Genomic DNA, 14865 nt, shown 5'->3' on the forward strand with positions numbered 1-14865 from the left:
GACCAAATCAATGGTTTTTTTTTTTTTTTTAAATAAAGTGGGTTTTGCCCTTGTATGCTTCTGCTGAAAACATCTCTGCTGACTCGCTATCATTACTGATTTCTGTAAACTACATGTAGTCCCATTGACATCAATCCCCCCCCCCCTCCACGAGTGGCATTTTTGTAAACATTATCAGTTATTGGCTTCAAGGGGGAGTCGTAATTCGTACCCCCTTTGTCTGACAATGGACTTTGTTTCAAATCATTGACCTTCTGTGTCAACGACTTGCAACTATCGAAGAGCTGGAAAACAAATGCTGCACACAAAAGCCTACAAACAAGCAAGAAAATATCACCAAATCCTCCTTGCGCCGGCACCTCGAGAAAGCCACCTGCACCTCCCGTCTAAGCAGATTGTGAAACGCAGCAATGTCACGGGGAAATCAAAACGGGGCTTTACTCGCGAATCTCATAACGCGTGTTCTGTCAATCACAGGACAATGCCGGGAGATGTTGATCCTTTCTGAGCATTCAGGAAGGATTAGTGGGCGGTAGCTATGGCGACAAGCAATTTTAGCTTATATGTATGCAGATTTTCTGTCAGAACATTACATGACACCAGAAAGTCTTGGAGAGGATTCGTATGTGTCATTTTAGATGTCATGTAAAGCCTGGTGTGTGTGTGTGTGTGTGTGTGTATTTATATTTTTTTTCTTAAAATACCATAAAAACACATCCACACACGCAAACACAAAAACATGAATAAACACAATAATTATGGGACAGGTTTGATTGTTATACGTGAACCAAAATGCCCCGTGGACAGGTTGATGATCACGTTTTCTGTACAGGGAAAAGATTGCAAAGATCAAGATGACAGATAGCCAGGTCTCTCGCGTGAAGTTTTCGAAGAAAACGCGCGGCTCAGCAGAGAAAGTCACTGATGATCTCTCATGCTCCACCTCTAACAGGCACCGCTTACCAGGAGGAAGTGGGCGGTAATTACAGTCACGCAGTAGGGGGAGATGGTCTCCAGCAGACACACACACACACACACACACACACACACACACACATGGAGTCCAAGTGCCACAGCTGATAACGAGCATCTAATGAGCGGTGATGTCACGACAACACAGATGCTGGCCGCCAACTCGCTTTTTCGCCTCACTCTCTCTCAGCTGTCCACAGCTAAAAATACACTGAATTGGGCTGAAGCTAACTGATGAACATTTTTTTTTTTCCATGACTTGGATTTCAAATCATCACAAAACAAATTTCCCGTGTTGTAATGTGAAATATAAATTGACAAGGCGAAGACTTGACCAAATGTATAAACTCCAAAAGGAACATGACTTGATTTCAAATCATCACAAAACAATTTTCCCGTGTTGTAATGTGAAAGATATATTGACAAGGCGAAGACTTGACCAAATGTATAAACTTAAATGGTCGGGGTACTGGATCATAAGACCCTCTTCCTAAAATCAAGACTGAAAGAAGAACATTTTAATGAGTTTATTGAACAAAATATTTTACAGTATCTTGGCTATACATATATATACATATCTTGCGTTGTTCTGTATAGCACTATGAAAGCCTGCCAGCAGTGTAGATAAACACTGTCTTCAAAAGGTGATCCAAGGAAATATTCATACACCATTGACTTCAAAACACATTATACAAATTGGAATATAGAAAGCACAAAAAATAAGATATTTTCTGTGAAAAGTACTCACTCCGAGGACAGAAAATGTCTTCATACAAAAACCCCCCAAAAAAAAACAACCATCATGTTTTTGTTTTGTAGTTGCAGCATTCAGGTCATAAAAATACCTGGAATTTCCTCCGTTTTTGGGTGTATGGTTGATGTTCCTCTGCATGGAAATCTCACACAAAAGACTTATTCTAGAACAAATAAAGCAGTGGCTCGGCCACCGGATATTCTGATGTCGTCTCCGCCTCTCAGATAACATACACATCAGACTTCTCCCCGAGAAGCCAGTAGGTTCTCATTTTACCTTTGCCCTGAAACACACAAATCAATAAGTTCATCAAGAGGAACGAAGGGTGCTCGAGGGTCACGTTATATCCACAATTTGCTTGCTGAAATGTGATCACTTCGCTATAAACGGCTTACTTTCATTTCAACATCTCCTCGTAACTGTAGATCAAAGTAGCCGAACTCGTCCAATACTTCTTTGGTAGCTGACGAGACGTGGATCTTCAGAGCTGTAAAAGACACATTATTTTTTACTTTTTCCCCCCAAAAAACTCCATTTACAACATGTCTCCATGATCAAATTGCCACTTGGCCATTTGTGTCCAGGACTTGAGTCGGACCTTTCAAAAAAAATGGAGAAGTCACGCTCAGTCTTGTCTGATCTGAAATGCTACCAAGTCTGTATTATTCTGAGCATTTGCCGCACACGGAGGATATTTGAGACGCGGATCTTGACGGCGGCTTCAGGCTGCAATTTAGCGCTGGCTAAGGGCCCCTCCACTTTAAGTGCTATCAATTATTTACCAGCAGAAGCAGAACACAGGAAGCGACTTAGCAGTTAATCAATACGCCCAATGGCTTGCTCCAGTGATATCCCACCACACGTTCAGAACATGAGTTCCTGTCATTGCACGTTAAAAATAGAACCATCACTAAATAAGGCTTGGATGGCTTACATGACAAAGGGGATGAGGAGGGAAATTTTAATTGAATCAAACAAGATTTTCAAACCACACGGGGTTTGTAAATCTTGTTTGATTCGAAAAATTCCACATCGCAGAATGGCGTTAGAGAGCCTCCAGCTTACCTGCGACATCTGAACAAACAATGAAAATCTACAATGTCCAGTTTAATTCAGCGAACGTGTAGCCATCCGTGTCACTGTTGTCAGAAGCTTAATTCAACTGAATGAACCGTGAATGTGTCTTCATTTTTTATTGAGCAGTCATTAGGTTTTAAAAAGTGTCAGGGTTTTTGACATTCATTTTCCTCGACTTCTTCATTTAGTCATTGAGCAGTCATTTGGTTTTAAAAAGTGTCACGGTTTTGACATTCATTTTCCTCGACTTCTTCATTTAGTAAAAGAATAAATTGACTCGTTCTGAGAATCAGAAGGAAAAGAAAGTCATTAACATTCATGTGGACTGTTTCATTTTGGCCTTTTAAAAAAAATCAGTGATGACAAGAAACACGCAGAATGGAAACACTTGACCGAAGATAACCTCTTCAATTAGTTACGAAAACAAGTTCATTTAAATCACTTCAGAAACATTATTGCACAACAAAGGGACAGCAAGTAGAAAGAAAAAAAAGTAGTAGGCTGAAATGGTCAGCAATAGGAAATTTGTATCACATGTTGGAGAGTCAGACTGTAAAGACACTTGAGGGCTTCTGAGAAAAACAAACAATAACAAGGGATCCTGACGCTCACCCTCTCCATTCGACTCCATTCGGGATGCCGTGTTGACAGTATCCCCAAACAAACAGTATCTGGGCATTTTCAAACCAACCACTCCAGCACAGACTGGACCTACAAAACAAAAAAGTACTATTACATAATGTAGCTCATTGCTAGATCGATTATGTACATAAATAGCGCTAGCGAGGTAGCTAGCTAGCTAGGTAGCTACATAGATACAGGTAGATATGCGTCAACTGTAAATTACATCAGGCTAAAATGATGCAGATACTGTACGTGTTATTCGCTAGCACATACACCAGAGCACGGCATGCGCGAACAGACACACTTATGGCCTGCTTTACTGATTTACACGTGATCTACTAAGATTGTGATCAGGTAGCACATGCTAAATTGCATGTGCACTCTAACTGACTGAATGCGCGGTTGGCAAAAGCTGTAAACAAGTGTTGGAGACAACCTCATTTACTTTGTAAAAGAGAGCATTGTGCTTGATCAGTTTGGGGACATGACGTTTAAAGCTTGGGACAACGCACGCAAAAAACTGCTTCGGTACCATATTGCCAGTTACCCACCACTCAGACAAAAAGTGGTTTATTCAAGAGCGTTGGAGGACTGCAAGAGGTCAAGGATTGCATTGCTCTTAGGCAAAGCCTTCATCCATACGTATGGCCACCCGTACATTTAATCTCACCTGTGTGGATACCTATCCTGAGTCTCAGCTGGTCGTTGGGTCTGTGTCGGATCTTGAACGTTTTCACTTGCTCCAGCAATGCCAGTGACATCCCGGCGATCTCGCGGGCGTGGAGTTTCCCGTTCCGCACAGGCAGACCTGACACCACCATGTAGGCGTCGCCAATGGTCTCCACCTCACGTATAAATCAGACGCGTGATTAATCTCAGATACTTCTATCGAAGCATGATTATAGAGCTTAGCACTGAGACTTGGACTTACTTTGTAAACATCAAAGTTGTCAATGATGGCGTCAAAACAGGTGTACAGGTCATTGAGCAACGTGACCACCTGGAGAGGAACAGAGCAGCTTGTTAACTTTCATGTTTCTCAACTCTGGGGCGAAGTACCCGTATGAAAAAAAAAAAAACACATGAGGACAGTGAAAACATGAGCAGCAAACTCCAAAAAGAAACATCTGGTCTGGGATTCTGAATCCAGAAGACATTCTAGATGGAGTTGAAACCCAACCTCCTTTTTTTTTTGTTTAGTTTTTTGCCATTAGAGATGTTTAGCTGCTTAAGCCTTGCCAGGAATACATACTCCCTGAGAGCTTTGAGACAACAACAATTTCAAGTACCGACTGCAGCTTTCCATATACAGTAGCCTCATCATCTCGAACCACACCACAGTAACGAAGGCAATTCCCATCAGGATGAGGGCATAAGGTTGTCCAAACATGACTGCGTGACCCTCCGGTTCTGGTCGGACATCATAACAGTGTTTCTTTTAAGAATCGGAGGTAGCGCTTGTGGTTTAATATGACTCAACTCTGCGTCTCTGTACTCTTAACAGTCATACTGTTCTGAGTTACAGTAAGCATGTCGAAACACTCACTCTAGGGAAGAGTAAGTCTTACTTGGAGATAGGAAATTGAAATTGGTCCATGGAAAGTGTTTACACATGACAAAAAAAGGATTCGGAGCCTTTCGATTTGAATTGGTTCGATGTTTAAAGATGTCACAGTACCTGAAGCGGCGTACTCTCCGCAGACATGGACGTGAAGCCCACGATGTCGCTGAAGTAGATGGTGACGCTGTCGAAGGCTTCCGCCTGGACCGTCTCGCCTCGCTTTAGCTGCTCTGCTACAGAACTGCGGGCGCAGAGAGACACGAGTTCAATATGTAAATATACTATAAGACAAGGACGAATAAAATGCTGGCGGAGTCTGTGAGGACACTAACGTTAAACAAATGGCGGGGAAAGTAAGAATTGTCCTTTCTCTCAAGCGCTCCTAATGCTGACTGGGTGTCTTTGTACGAGCGAGTATTTTTCAGATGGAAAATGGATAGAACGCTGGGGAAAGGTGGGATTTGCTAGTGATGCGTTTCCCAGGCTCCTCAGTCCACTCACTATCTGCTCTTTACTTCAACTTGATTGTTAGGTCGCCTGTCAGGCCTTTCTGTTCCCTCTCATCTACAGTGAGATTGCATCACGGAGAAAAGCTTCAATGTGGCGTTGAGCCTGATAAATGCATTTTGGCCATGTGGACGTGCCGCTTGTTGCAGATAAGCAGTACAAACCAGTGATATTGTGTATGGCTCACTTTAATGTCAATATAAACTGACAGTAAAAACAATTCCTCGGCACGAAAGGGGGAATTGGTCGCACAGTTTAAATCCAGCCTTGGTGGGAAATGACGCGTGTGTTTGTGAGTGTTTTTTTTTTTTTCTTACTGTGGTAAAATTTGATAGAGAAGATTTTCCGCTTTCCTTTTCTCCTCCAGGTAAGCTTGCGTTCGCTCCTCCACCAGATTCTCCAGATTGTTAGCGTACTGTTCCATTCTGGATAGCAGGTTGTTAAGGATACTGGTGCTGCCTTCCCTGTGGAAAACACCCCCATAGAGCAGAATTAGACGACTGCTGACAGTTTGGTGTAGCAAACAACTCAACTCAACTGTATTTATAGTTATGGAAAAGGCCGACGTTTAGTTCTCGGTACCTATAATCGTGTCTGGTCCAAAGACCTGAGGCACCGGGCAGGTGAGGAGGACCTCAGAGAGGTAATGTGGGGCCAGGCCATTTCAAGATTTGAAAACAAATAATAGGATCTTAAAAAGAACTCCAAAATTAGCCAGTGAAGGGATGCCAGAGTAGGAGTGATGTACCAGTCAAGAGCAGCAGCATTCTGGCCCAACTGGAGACGCCTCATGGAGGATTGGCTGACTCCAAAGTAAAGCGCATGACAGTCATCCAGCCGAGATGTGATAAAGCATGAGTGACTTTTTCAAAGTGCTCTTGAGAAAGGAGAGGCTTGACTTTAGCCAGTTGAAAAAGATGAAAGACGCTACGGACTGGAACCTTTCCAATATCAAGCATCCAAATGTTTTGCACGTTGTAGGCATTGTGCAACTCTAACGAGAAGTGAGATGGAGGTGAGCTACGTTCATGATCTGTCATCTTTTCCATAATGGCGCACATTTTTATGCACATGAGAATACAGTAGTTTGGATGCTCTTATCACAGTTCATTTGGGATAACTATAGAAGTGGCAGTCTCATTTTTTAAAATGTGTGTCTCATACACAAACACAAAGCCATTCCTCGTGTCCTTTTCATCACAATTAGAGCAGCTCCCACATGTCTGCAATTATGTACTCTATGCATTGTATAATCCGACTTCTCAAGAGATGTCTGCATTTATACGCTCGCACTCCCCGCATGCAGACGCATACTGCGCTCGCACGGAGAACACGTATCCAGGAATTTACTCTAAAGGAGAAAAATTGTGAGTCATCGGCACCACATTGCCGGTGTAACGTATCAATGTCTGGCTTCCCGCCATGTTTCTCGTGTGTCACACATCCTACAAACACCCACGCGTCGTTGAAGTTTAAAGAACAACAAATCGGAGGCATGCTACGCACTGAGGGCTAACGTATCAGGCTGTGCGCCATCACACAATTTAGTCTCGATTTTTTTCCCCATCATTCATCGGAACCTGAAGAAAAACGAAGCCGCAACCTAATCATGACAGCGACTCGTGAATTGGTGTTCTCATGAATAAAACAGACGCGATGCTTAAAATTTGTTTTTAGGCAAGGACCAAGAAATGGCCGTTTAATGCTTGAATTCGTTTAACTGCGTTGAGAGACCACCGTGACGAAACACGACTTTTTTTCTACTTCTCCAAAGAAAGTCCTGCTATTGCGTCCGTTTGCGTTGATGTCAATTTTAAGGGGAGGTGTTTTGAAATGTGCCTTGATGGTCATGAAGAATGAAAGAAAGAAAGAAAGAAAGAAAGAAAGAAAGAAAGAAAGAAAGAAAGAAAGAAAGAAAGAAAGAAAGAAAGAAAGAAAAATCCCTGACTGACAACTTTTACTTCAGAAAAATGTACTGGCACATTAACACCGCCCTCAGTTTGAACAGCGAAAGTGATTGTCGACATTTTTGTCAGTTGACTGAAGTCACCGCGTTTAACTTTTGTTCGAACATCTAACCAGACCAAGATTTAACGAGACAAGCTGATAAATGAAGGCCCAGATAAAGGCGGCGTCCGCTGGTCTCAGAATGTTGGTTTTACTTTTGTCCCATAACTTTGAGGTTCACTTTGGAAAAGTATGACGTTTTAAAATCAGTATTTTGTTTTTGAATCAGTCCTTGATATGAGAGTGACGCTCTCGTTTTCCCCACACGAGCTTTTGGATGATTTCGGGGGAAAACATTGGGCCCAGTCACAGTGATAAATGTGTATTATTAAAGGACCTCAAGATCCAGATGCAGATACAACAAAATAAGCATCGGGCGCCATCAACGGTACAGTTTGGTGGAGACCAGCTGAGTGCTTTCTTGTTTACAAAGTAGTTAAGCACACTTGTTGTAGCATAAGGCGGGTAGTATACACACAGTTGGACTTGCACAGCGAGAGGTCGGCTTTTGGTGGAGTTTTAACTCCGTGCGGGTTAAACAAACCGTTTAGTGCTGAACACCCCTCTTGTTACTGCGCCCTTCGGGACAAGCTCGTGAGCGGGCCAAATGGAGCGGCGCACATCCATCACGTCACGTCAACGACAGGCATTGACTTCATGAAAATAAGCAGCAACGGTGCATTATCCTGCTGCATTGCGCAATGAAAAGGGCCTCGCGCGCATGTGGGAGGACAGCGCATGCCACTGTCAAGATCTTCCTTGAGTGATTCCGAGGTGATCGATCACGCGGCGCTCTCTCCCTCCAGACCAGGCCAAAATGGAAAGCTCGACATTACGAGGATTATCTGCCATTTGACTGATAGAGGAGGGGTCATACTGGTGGCAAAACAGAGCAAATACCTTTGTGTAATTGCTTCAAACTGAAGACAAAAAAAAAAAAAAAAAAAGTTGTGAGAGCTGGTCCCCGACGTTTCTCAGCCTTCATCCTATTTTCAAAATGTTCGTGTCAACGGAAAGCTTGCTAAGGACGCTCAACACTTTTAATTAATTCCCAAGTTAAAGCGGAGTAGGCTGTCAGCAAAACATGCACAGACAAAAAAATTGCGAGCCAATCAATGAGCATCTCGTACAGCGAGGGGGGCAGTTATTGTTGATGAAATTCACACCATTAGCACACATACATACATTTGGCGTAGCGTTTTTTTTTTTTGTTTTTTTTTTGCAGTTTGTGCATACGCACACTTAGTGAAGGAGGCCCATAATACCGTCGATGAAGCGAAGCAAAACATTGCATTTTACTTAGGTTGGCTCCAACATGAATTATGAGTGCGTTCGACAAGGTTCTGTGTATGATTGAATTTGATTTCATGAAACCTGACTGCGGATGGTATGATGAAAACAAGGATTTCTCGGCCCTAGGCGCTGTGCAGCCAAGGCGGATCTCACAATCTCTACGTTGTGAGATTACAGGACAGGCATGCAAACACGTTTGCTTTGTAGTCGATCACGAAAGGCCCCTACTCGGGAATGCCAAAGAAAATGGATTCCAACTCCTTTGCGACCCCCGGTACCGATGCATTTTATTCATAGCTCAATTCTATTTATGTTCAGTTACATTATTGGGAAATGTCTCCAAGCTTGTGTCAAGCATAATGAACCGCAAAGATGATTTTAACACCACCGGGCCTCGATCGATACATTCGGCTTTGCTTTTATGCAGATTGCCTTGAGTCAGGGGTGCCCAACCTTTTTGGACCGAAGATCTACTAACGCCACCGGGCCTCGATCGATACATTCGGCTTCGCTTTTATGCAGATTGCCTTGAGTCAGAGGTGCCCAACCTGTTTGGACCGAAGATCTACTTTTCAAGCGACCGACCAATCCCGCGATCAACCCGTTACCGCATGTGCACGCATACGCAGGCACGCATGCCACGATGAGCACGATGAGCGTTTGGATCAGTCAACAAAAATGATTCATACCACTGCTTTTTTTGGTGCAGCTTGAATACACTGATCAAAATTATGCGGGGCAGACAGAAGATGAAGTGACATTGAGATGACCGCAATTGTTTTTAAGAATCGAATTAAAATCATTCCAAATGCAAGATGGCGGCGTCTTACTTATTGAGTTTGGCCATGTAGATCTTGATGTGGCCGAAGTCGGGCCTCTCCGCAGGGTCCTCGGCCCAGCAACCCTCCATCAGGATGGTCAGCTCCTCCGAGTGACATCTCGTATCCGTCGTGGGCCGAAAGTATGGCTTCTGGCCGTTTCTGACCTTCTGCACAATCTCTGAGGTGGAGAGGAAAGGTCGCGCTGAGCCAAACGCAAAACAGATCTCTGTTGGCCATTTTTGGAAACATGGCACTCCAAAGGTTATCGCCACTTCCTCTTCTTTGGTTTCAATCGTGTTTGGAAAGCACTACGATAGTGTTTTAAGATTCTGCTGTTATTTTAAAGCATTTTATCAGACCTTGGAAAAGGTTCAGGCTCCTTTTGCCTGTTCGTGGATTAGTGGCATTTGTACAATCACCACCGAGCGTGACCGTGAATAAACATCTCAAAAACGTCATCCGGTGACGAAAATCCCCCGAGGGGATGTTAGATAGCCATTGTGGTGATGTAAAGGTTTGAGCACTTGCTCTTGAATAGCTTTCAAGGTTTTCCTTTGCCACTGAGGCCTTGTCATCGCCTGATAATCAATAGCTGGCGACCATTCCCGAACTTGAAGGCAAACAGAACGAGAGCACTGCGTTTACGCGGAGAAAACGACTGTTAAATATCCTTGAAAAATTATTTCCTCCAACAAGAGTGGCTTCAAGTCTACGTGTTATACTTTTCAGAACTGTGGTAAGTAAGTGCTCAAACCAGTCGGTTTTTTTTTTTTCTGTTTGCATAAAAAGCAGCAGCTCCACTTTTAATATAGACCAGATGACGAAAATCCCATCGGCTCAGTTTTTCGACTACACTTACGACTGGTCCTTTTTGGAAATCATATTACCAATCAGCTTGAAAACATCCAGGCCCCCCCCCTCAACTCCCCCCACCTCCGTTTCTAAAAATGAGCTCCAGTGTGAGACAGCAGACAGGCCTCCACTGGCATTCCTGATGCCTCAAAAGCAAAAAGGTGGTCGAGCTTATGTGGTCTTGGGCCCCTCAGTTCTGGAATGCTCTGCCCGAGGCTCAGAAAATTGCCTCTCCAAATATATGAACACTTGGTAGCTGCTTTGACAGTCCCCTCCAAAAGTATTAGAACAACAGCGGCAATTCCTTTGTTTTTTGCTGGATACTGAAGACATTCGGGTTTCGGATCAAACGATGAATATGAGACACAAGCGCAGGGTTCGATTCCGGCTCCGGCCTTCCTGTGTGGAGTTTGCATGTTCTCCCCGTGCCTGTGTGGGTTTTCTCTCGTGGACAAAAGGGTGCGCAGGAGTTAAGTTTACCTTTAGGGCTGAGGTCCATGCCTTCCACATAGAAAGGCCCATTCCTTAAGGCTATTTCTTGCAGGATGACGCCAAAACTGTACACGTCACCCTTTTGTGTCCCCTGAGGAGGATGGTGGTCGTATATCAGGAGCTCGGGAGCTGTCCACAGCTTCTCTACAAAAAAAAAAAAAAAAAAGTGAGGCGCTGTCAAAACGGAGGCAAGGATACGGGAAGTACATCCGATCGGGACAAAGGCAACTTACTCGCATAGAGAGCATGAGAGTCATCGTTTTCGCAGGACGAGCGGAAGCAGGCCACTCCATAATCGGTGATTTTCAACACAAATCGGCTGTCCACCACACAATTAGATGACTTCAGATTTCCATGGCAGCCAAAATAGCTGTTGTGAAGGTAGTTCATGCCCTGGAAAGCAGAGGTACATTTATTCATGCATTCATTCATGCAGGCAGGACACCACCCCCCCCCCCTCAAAATGAGGACATATCCAGTATCTTTCGGACACATGGAAACAATAAGTTTTGACAAGTGGAGGCATGTTGAGGGTATTGAAAAGAGGCCAGGTTTCAAGGACATCGCAGTCTCGGGGGAATTTCTGTGAAATCACTGTTAATTCCTCCAGGGTGAAGCATGGAGGGTGTGGGGGGGTGTCAGTGGAGATGGACAATATTTTGTGGAAACGGTTGTGTCAGTTTGTGGAAACATCCCTCAAAGCTTCAGCAGTGTCTGCTCGCCACTGGACTCTGCTATCTGTAAGGAGCGATTCAACTGAAGCGCTTCATTATGCATCCAGTTCAATATCGAACCCTTCCAAGAGTCGGCTCTTGTGACAAAGAACATCTGTGTTGGAGAGCAGAGGTCCCCAAACCTTTTTTTGTGTGCGGAGCAGTTGAGACAAGTACATGCATGCTGTTTGCGACTTCTCTTGTCAAATTTGCTTCATCTTCGGATGTCACGGCTGCCCCTCAGCTCCGCGTTTGGCTAATTTGTTACTCGTACATTCTGTGCACTGCTTCTCCTTTCATTTATCGACAAACTCTGTTGATTTAAATTTGCAAACCAATGTTGGAAAGAGGACTCCGATTGGCTAGAATTGCCCACATTTCCGCCACGTCCGACGGAGTCAATCTGCTCCCAGGTCTTGACTCTGTACAGCCCGGTACCAAATGAGCCATTGGGGACCACTGTTCTCGAGGTTAGAAAAGATTTTTTTCAGTAAATCCATGATTAGATTCGATGAAAGAAAATATGTGGCGTTCCAATGGATGTTTTTGCTCTCCAGGTTGCGTAATAGTAATATTTACAGGATGCTGAGTTGGTTGTGCCAGTTCATATTGTCTGTACTCTCTCTTACACACTATTCACGCGAAACCATGGCAACAACCGAGGCGGTTTCTGTGTTTCTCTAAGGCTCACAAAGCATCTTTTTTTTTTTTTTTTTTTTTGCAGTTGAAAATGCCTTTGTGGCTTCACCCCTTCCCACTCGTGTACCTTCACGATGTCATTGATCAGTGAGTAGCGGAACATCCAGTCCAGGTTGATGCTCTCATTCTCCAGAATATCCTGCAAGGCATACACACGAGCTCATCATGACCAGAAACCAGCAAATTTTTACAAAGACAAAGATTTATTTTCAAAACATCACTTCTGCTATCCTCGACTACTTTCAAGTATTTTGGGAGAGAAAACACCTTGAGGGCAGACCTCTCTTGCCTTCTCTCATATGCTCAAGGCCCCACATGCCAACCCGCAAGATGCTAATGACCCGGCCAGTGTGTGGAATCAGACTACACAGTTGTCAACCAGTCAAATCATAACAGTTGCTGCCATCGAGAAAAACTTCTCAAGCGCCGCGAGCGATAAAGCCCACGGTTGAGTTCCACATGGTTCCCCAAGTTCGTCCGTTTTAATAAGCTGCTGCAAGAGAGACGGCAGGCCAAAAATAAGAAGCCTTCAAGAAACCTGCACTTGCATTTCTCCAAGAAAAAGACACACGTGTCAAAGTCAACTCTCTTGGGGGTCAGCATTCAATAAAACTACTGAATAGTTTCATTTATTTACTTCTGGTGCTCGGCAGATTGGAGCATTCGTTACTGCCAGTAAAAGCGGCTCACCCATTCCCACAACTTTTCATGGCTGCATTGAGTCTGCCTCATCCTGTCAGAGTTTTTTTTTTTTTTGGTTTTGGTTGACAATACGCCATATGTCCCAAACCCCTTCGCCAAACATCAAACTGTCAGCTGCTATTGTTGACAAAGCAAGAACACATGAATGAAAGGAAGTACAAAATGACTGTCTTGTTTTTTTTTTTTTTTAAGGACTGCTAAGAACAAACATTTGCAACTCAAACGTGGCTTTATTGAAAAGAAGGCAATGAGAAAAAACAGCTTTTGAACAGTGGCTTGGGTAGGGCACAGGTAAACATTTATTTTAACTCAATCTATGAACTTTCGGGATTCTTTTTTTTCAAGGCAAGAACCCTTCATCTTGTGGAAGTAGAGTGATCAAATGTATGCAGATTCTTTTTCTGGTCATGTGTGTTCTTCAGGAATTGTTTCTTTTTAAGGACGAAGCAAAAATGGAGACCACGCAAACTCCGCACCGGAATCCAACCCTGCACCTTTGCGCCGTGAGGCCGGCGTGCTAACCGTTAAGTAAGATTCTCTTGAGGGCAAATTCCACGTGAACCAATTTGACTTTGTGTTCTTTGCTGCGACAGATCTGAATTGTCAGTTACCTAAAACGACATTGATTGGGGTGATTTGAAAACGAGGTTATTTAAAGTTTTCCAAACAAAGGGGACCCTACCTGCAGACTGCCTCTGGGACAGTACTCCGTTATAATGCATATGTTGGGAGGGTCGATGCAGGCTCCGATGAAGCGGGTGAGATGGTTAAACTGGACATCTCTCATCTGGAAATAAGACAAACACAGTGAAATTTTCCACACATCACATTTCTCCAACGCTGTGGGAACAGAGGACAGGGGAAAGGACTGGCACTTCATTTATATTCAGACTTGGAATTACGCCTGCCAGCATTTCGTCAAAATCTTCTCCTCGCAGTCAGCTAGTTGGCACGTATTCTACATGCAGAGACTGACTCCTGCACAGGGCACCTAGTTGAAACGTGCAAGTGCATAATTTGGTCATGGTGGTTATGAATGAGGCAGTGTGTGTATGGGGGCACAAGAAAAAAAAAAAAAGAAAAAGATGCGTTGAGAGGATGTACAAGTAGGGAGCCCCACAACCAAGCAGAATCTGTACATGTAAATTTCCCTGGCGTGGAGAATTTACACAATCGAATTAAACCTGTTTGAAACTCGGGACGTTGCTTTTGATGAAAACGCCTTCGTGGTGCCTTTAGCATGACCCCAGCCGAGCAGCGCTAAACAAATATATTTCTGTAGCCAGCGGGAAAGACCCGGGGGCCAGTCATTTCGGCAGGTAGGCGACTTTTCATGACTGACAGCCGTTCTCACAGCAAAACCCGGGAGTTGGTTGCTTCTGTTTTACAGCCTGGGAGATGTTAGCCTACCCTTTGCCCTATATAATTCCCCCTGCTGAACAGTGACTGGTGGGGTGGGGGGGGGGTGTTGGGGGGAAGGCGAGAAGGGAGACAAGTGGTTAAGTTTCCACCAGCGGCCCCCATCTGGTGGGCTTTTTCATGAGCTGAGGTTTGACGGGCAATCCAGCCTCTGGGAGGTCTGAGAAGTTGCTAGTCCAGACAGCAGCCCCCGGTCCCATGTGGCCTGCTGACTGACTGAGAGGCCGCGCAGGCTTCCAGGAAGCCCTGATTGATCTTCATGTGGCAAGTTTAAAAAAAAAAAAAAAATCTCTCTTAGGTCGAGTCTTGTCAGGTTTTGCGAGGGGGGGGTTGGTTGGACCTAAAAAAGCAGGGGGGCATTTCGAGCAAACA

At 44.2% G+C, this 14865-nt stretch overlaps 1 protein-coding gene across 1 annotated transcript in view; it reads right to left on the reverse strand.

The window, feature by feature from the left end:
- Window positions 1-1484: 1484 nt before the first annotated feature.
- Window positions 1485-14865, reverse strand: part of npr2 (natriuretic peptide receptor 2) — a 34713-nt gene continuing 21332 nt past the window's right edge. The window contains exons 11-22 of the mRNA XM_019888797.1: window positions 13757-13861; window positions 12440-12511; window positions 11194-11353; window positions 10949-11104; window positions 9626-9794; window positions 5813-5959; window positions 5106-5229; window positions 4359-4427; window positions 4098-4272; window positions 3416-3514; window positions 2122-2213; window positions 1485-2009 (exon numbers count right to left, since the gene is read on the reverse strand). Coding sequence (XP_019744356.1) covers window positions 1947-2009; window positions 2122-2213; window positions 3416-3514; window positions 4098-4272; window positions 4359-4427; window positions 5106-5229; window positions 5813-5959; window positions 9626-9794; window positions 10949-11104; window positions 11194-11353; window positions 12440-12511; window positions 13757-13861 — 1431 coding nt within the window. The 3' untranslated portion in view covers window positions 1485-1946. The remainder of the gene's footprint in view (window positions 2010-2121; window positions 2214-3415; window positions 3515-4097; window positions 4273-4358; window positions 4428-5105; window positions 5230-5812; window positions 5960-9625; window positions 9795-10948; window positions 11105-11193; window positions 11354-12439; window positions 12512-13756; window positions 13862-14865) is intronic.

The sequence above is a fragment of the Hippocampus comes genome, unplaced genomic scaffold (genome assembly GCF_001891065.2).
Source record: "Hippocampus comes isolate QL1 unplaced genomic scaffold, H_comes_QL1_v1.1 scaffold347, whole genome shotgun sequence".
NCBI classification, from domain to species: Eukaryota; Metazoa; Chordata; class Actinopteri; order Syngnathiformes; family Syngnathidae; genus Hippocampus; species Hippocampus comes.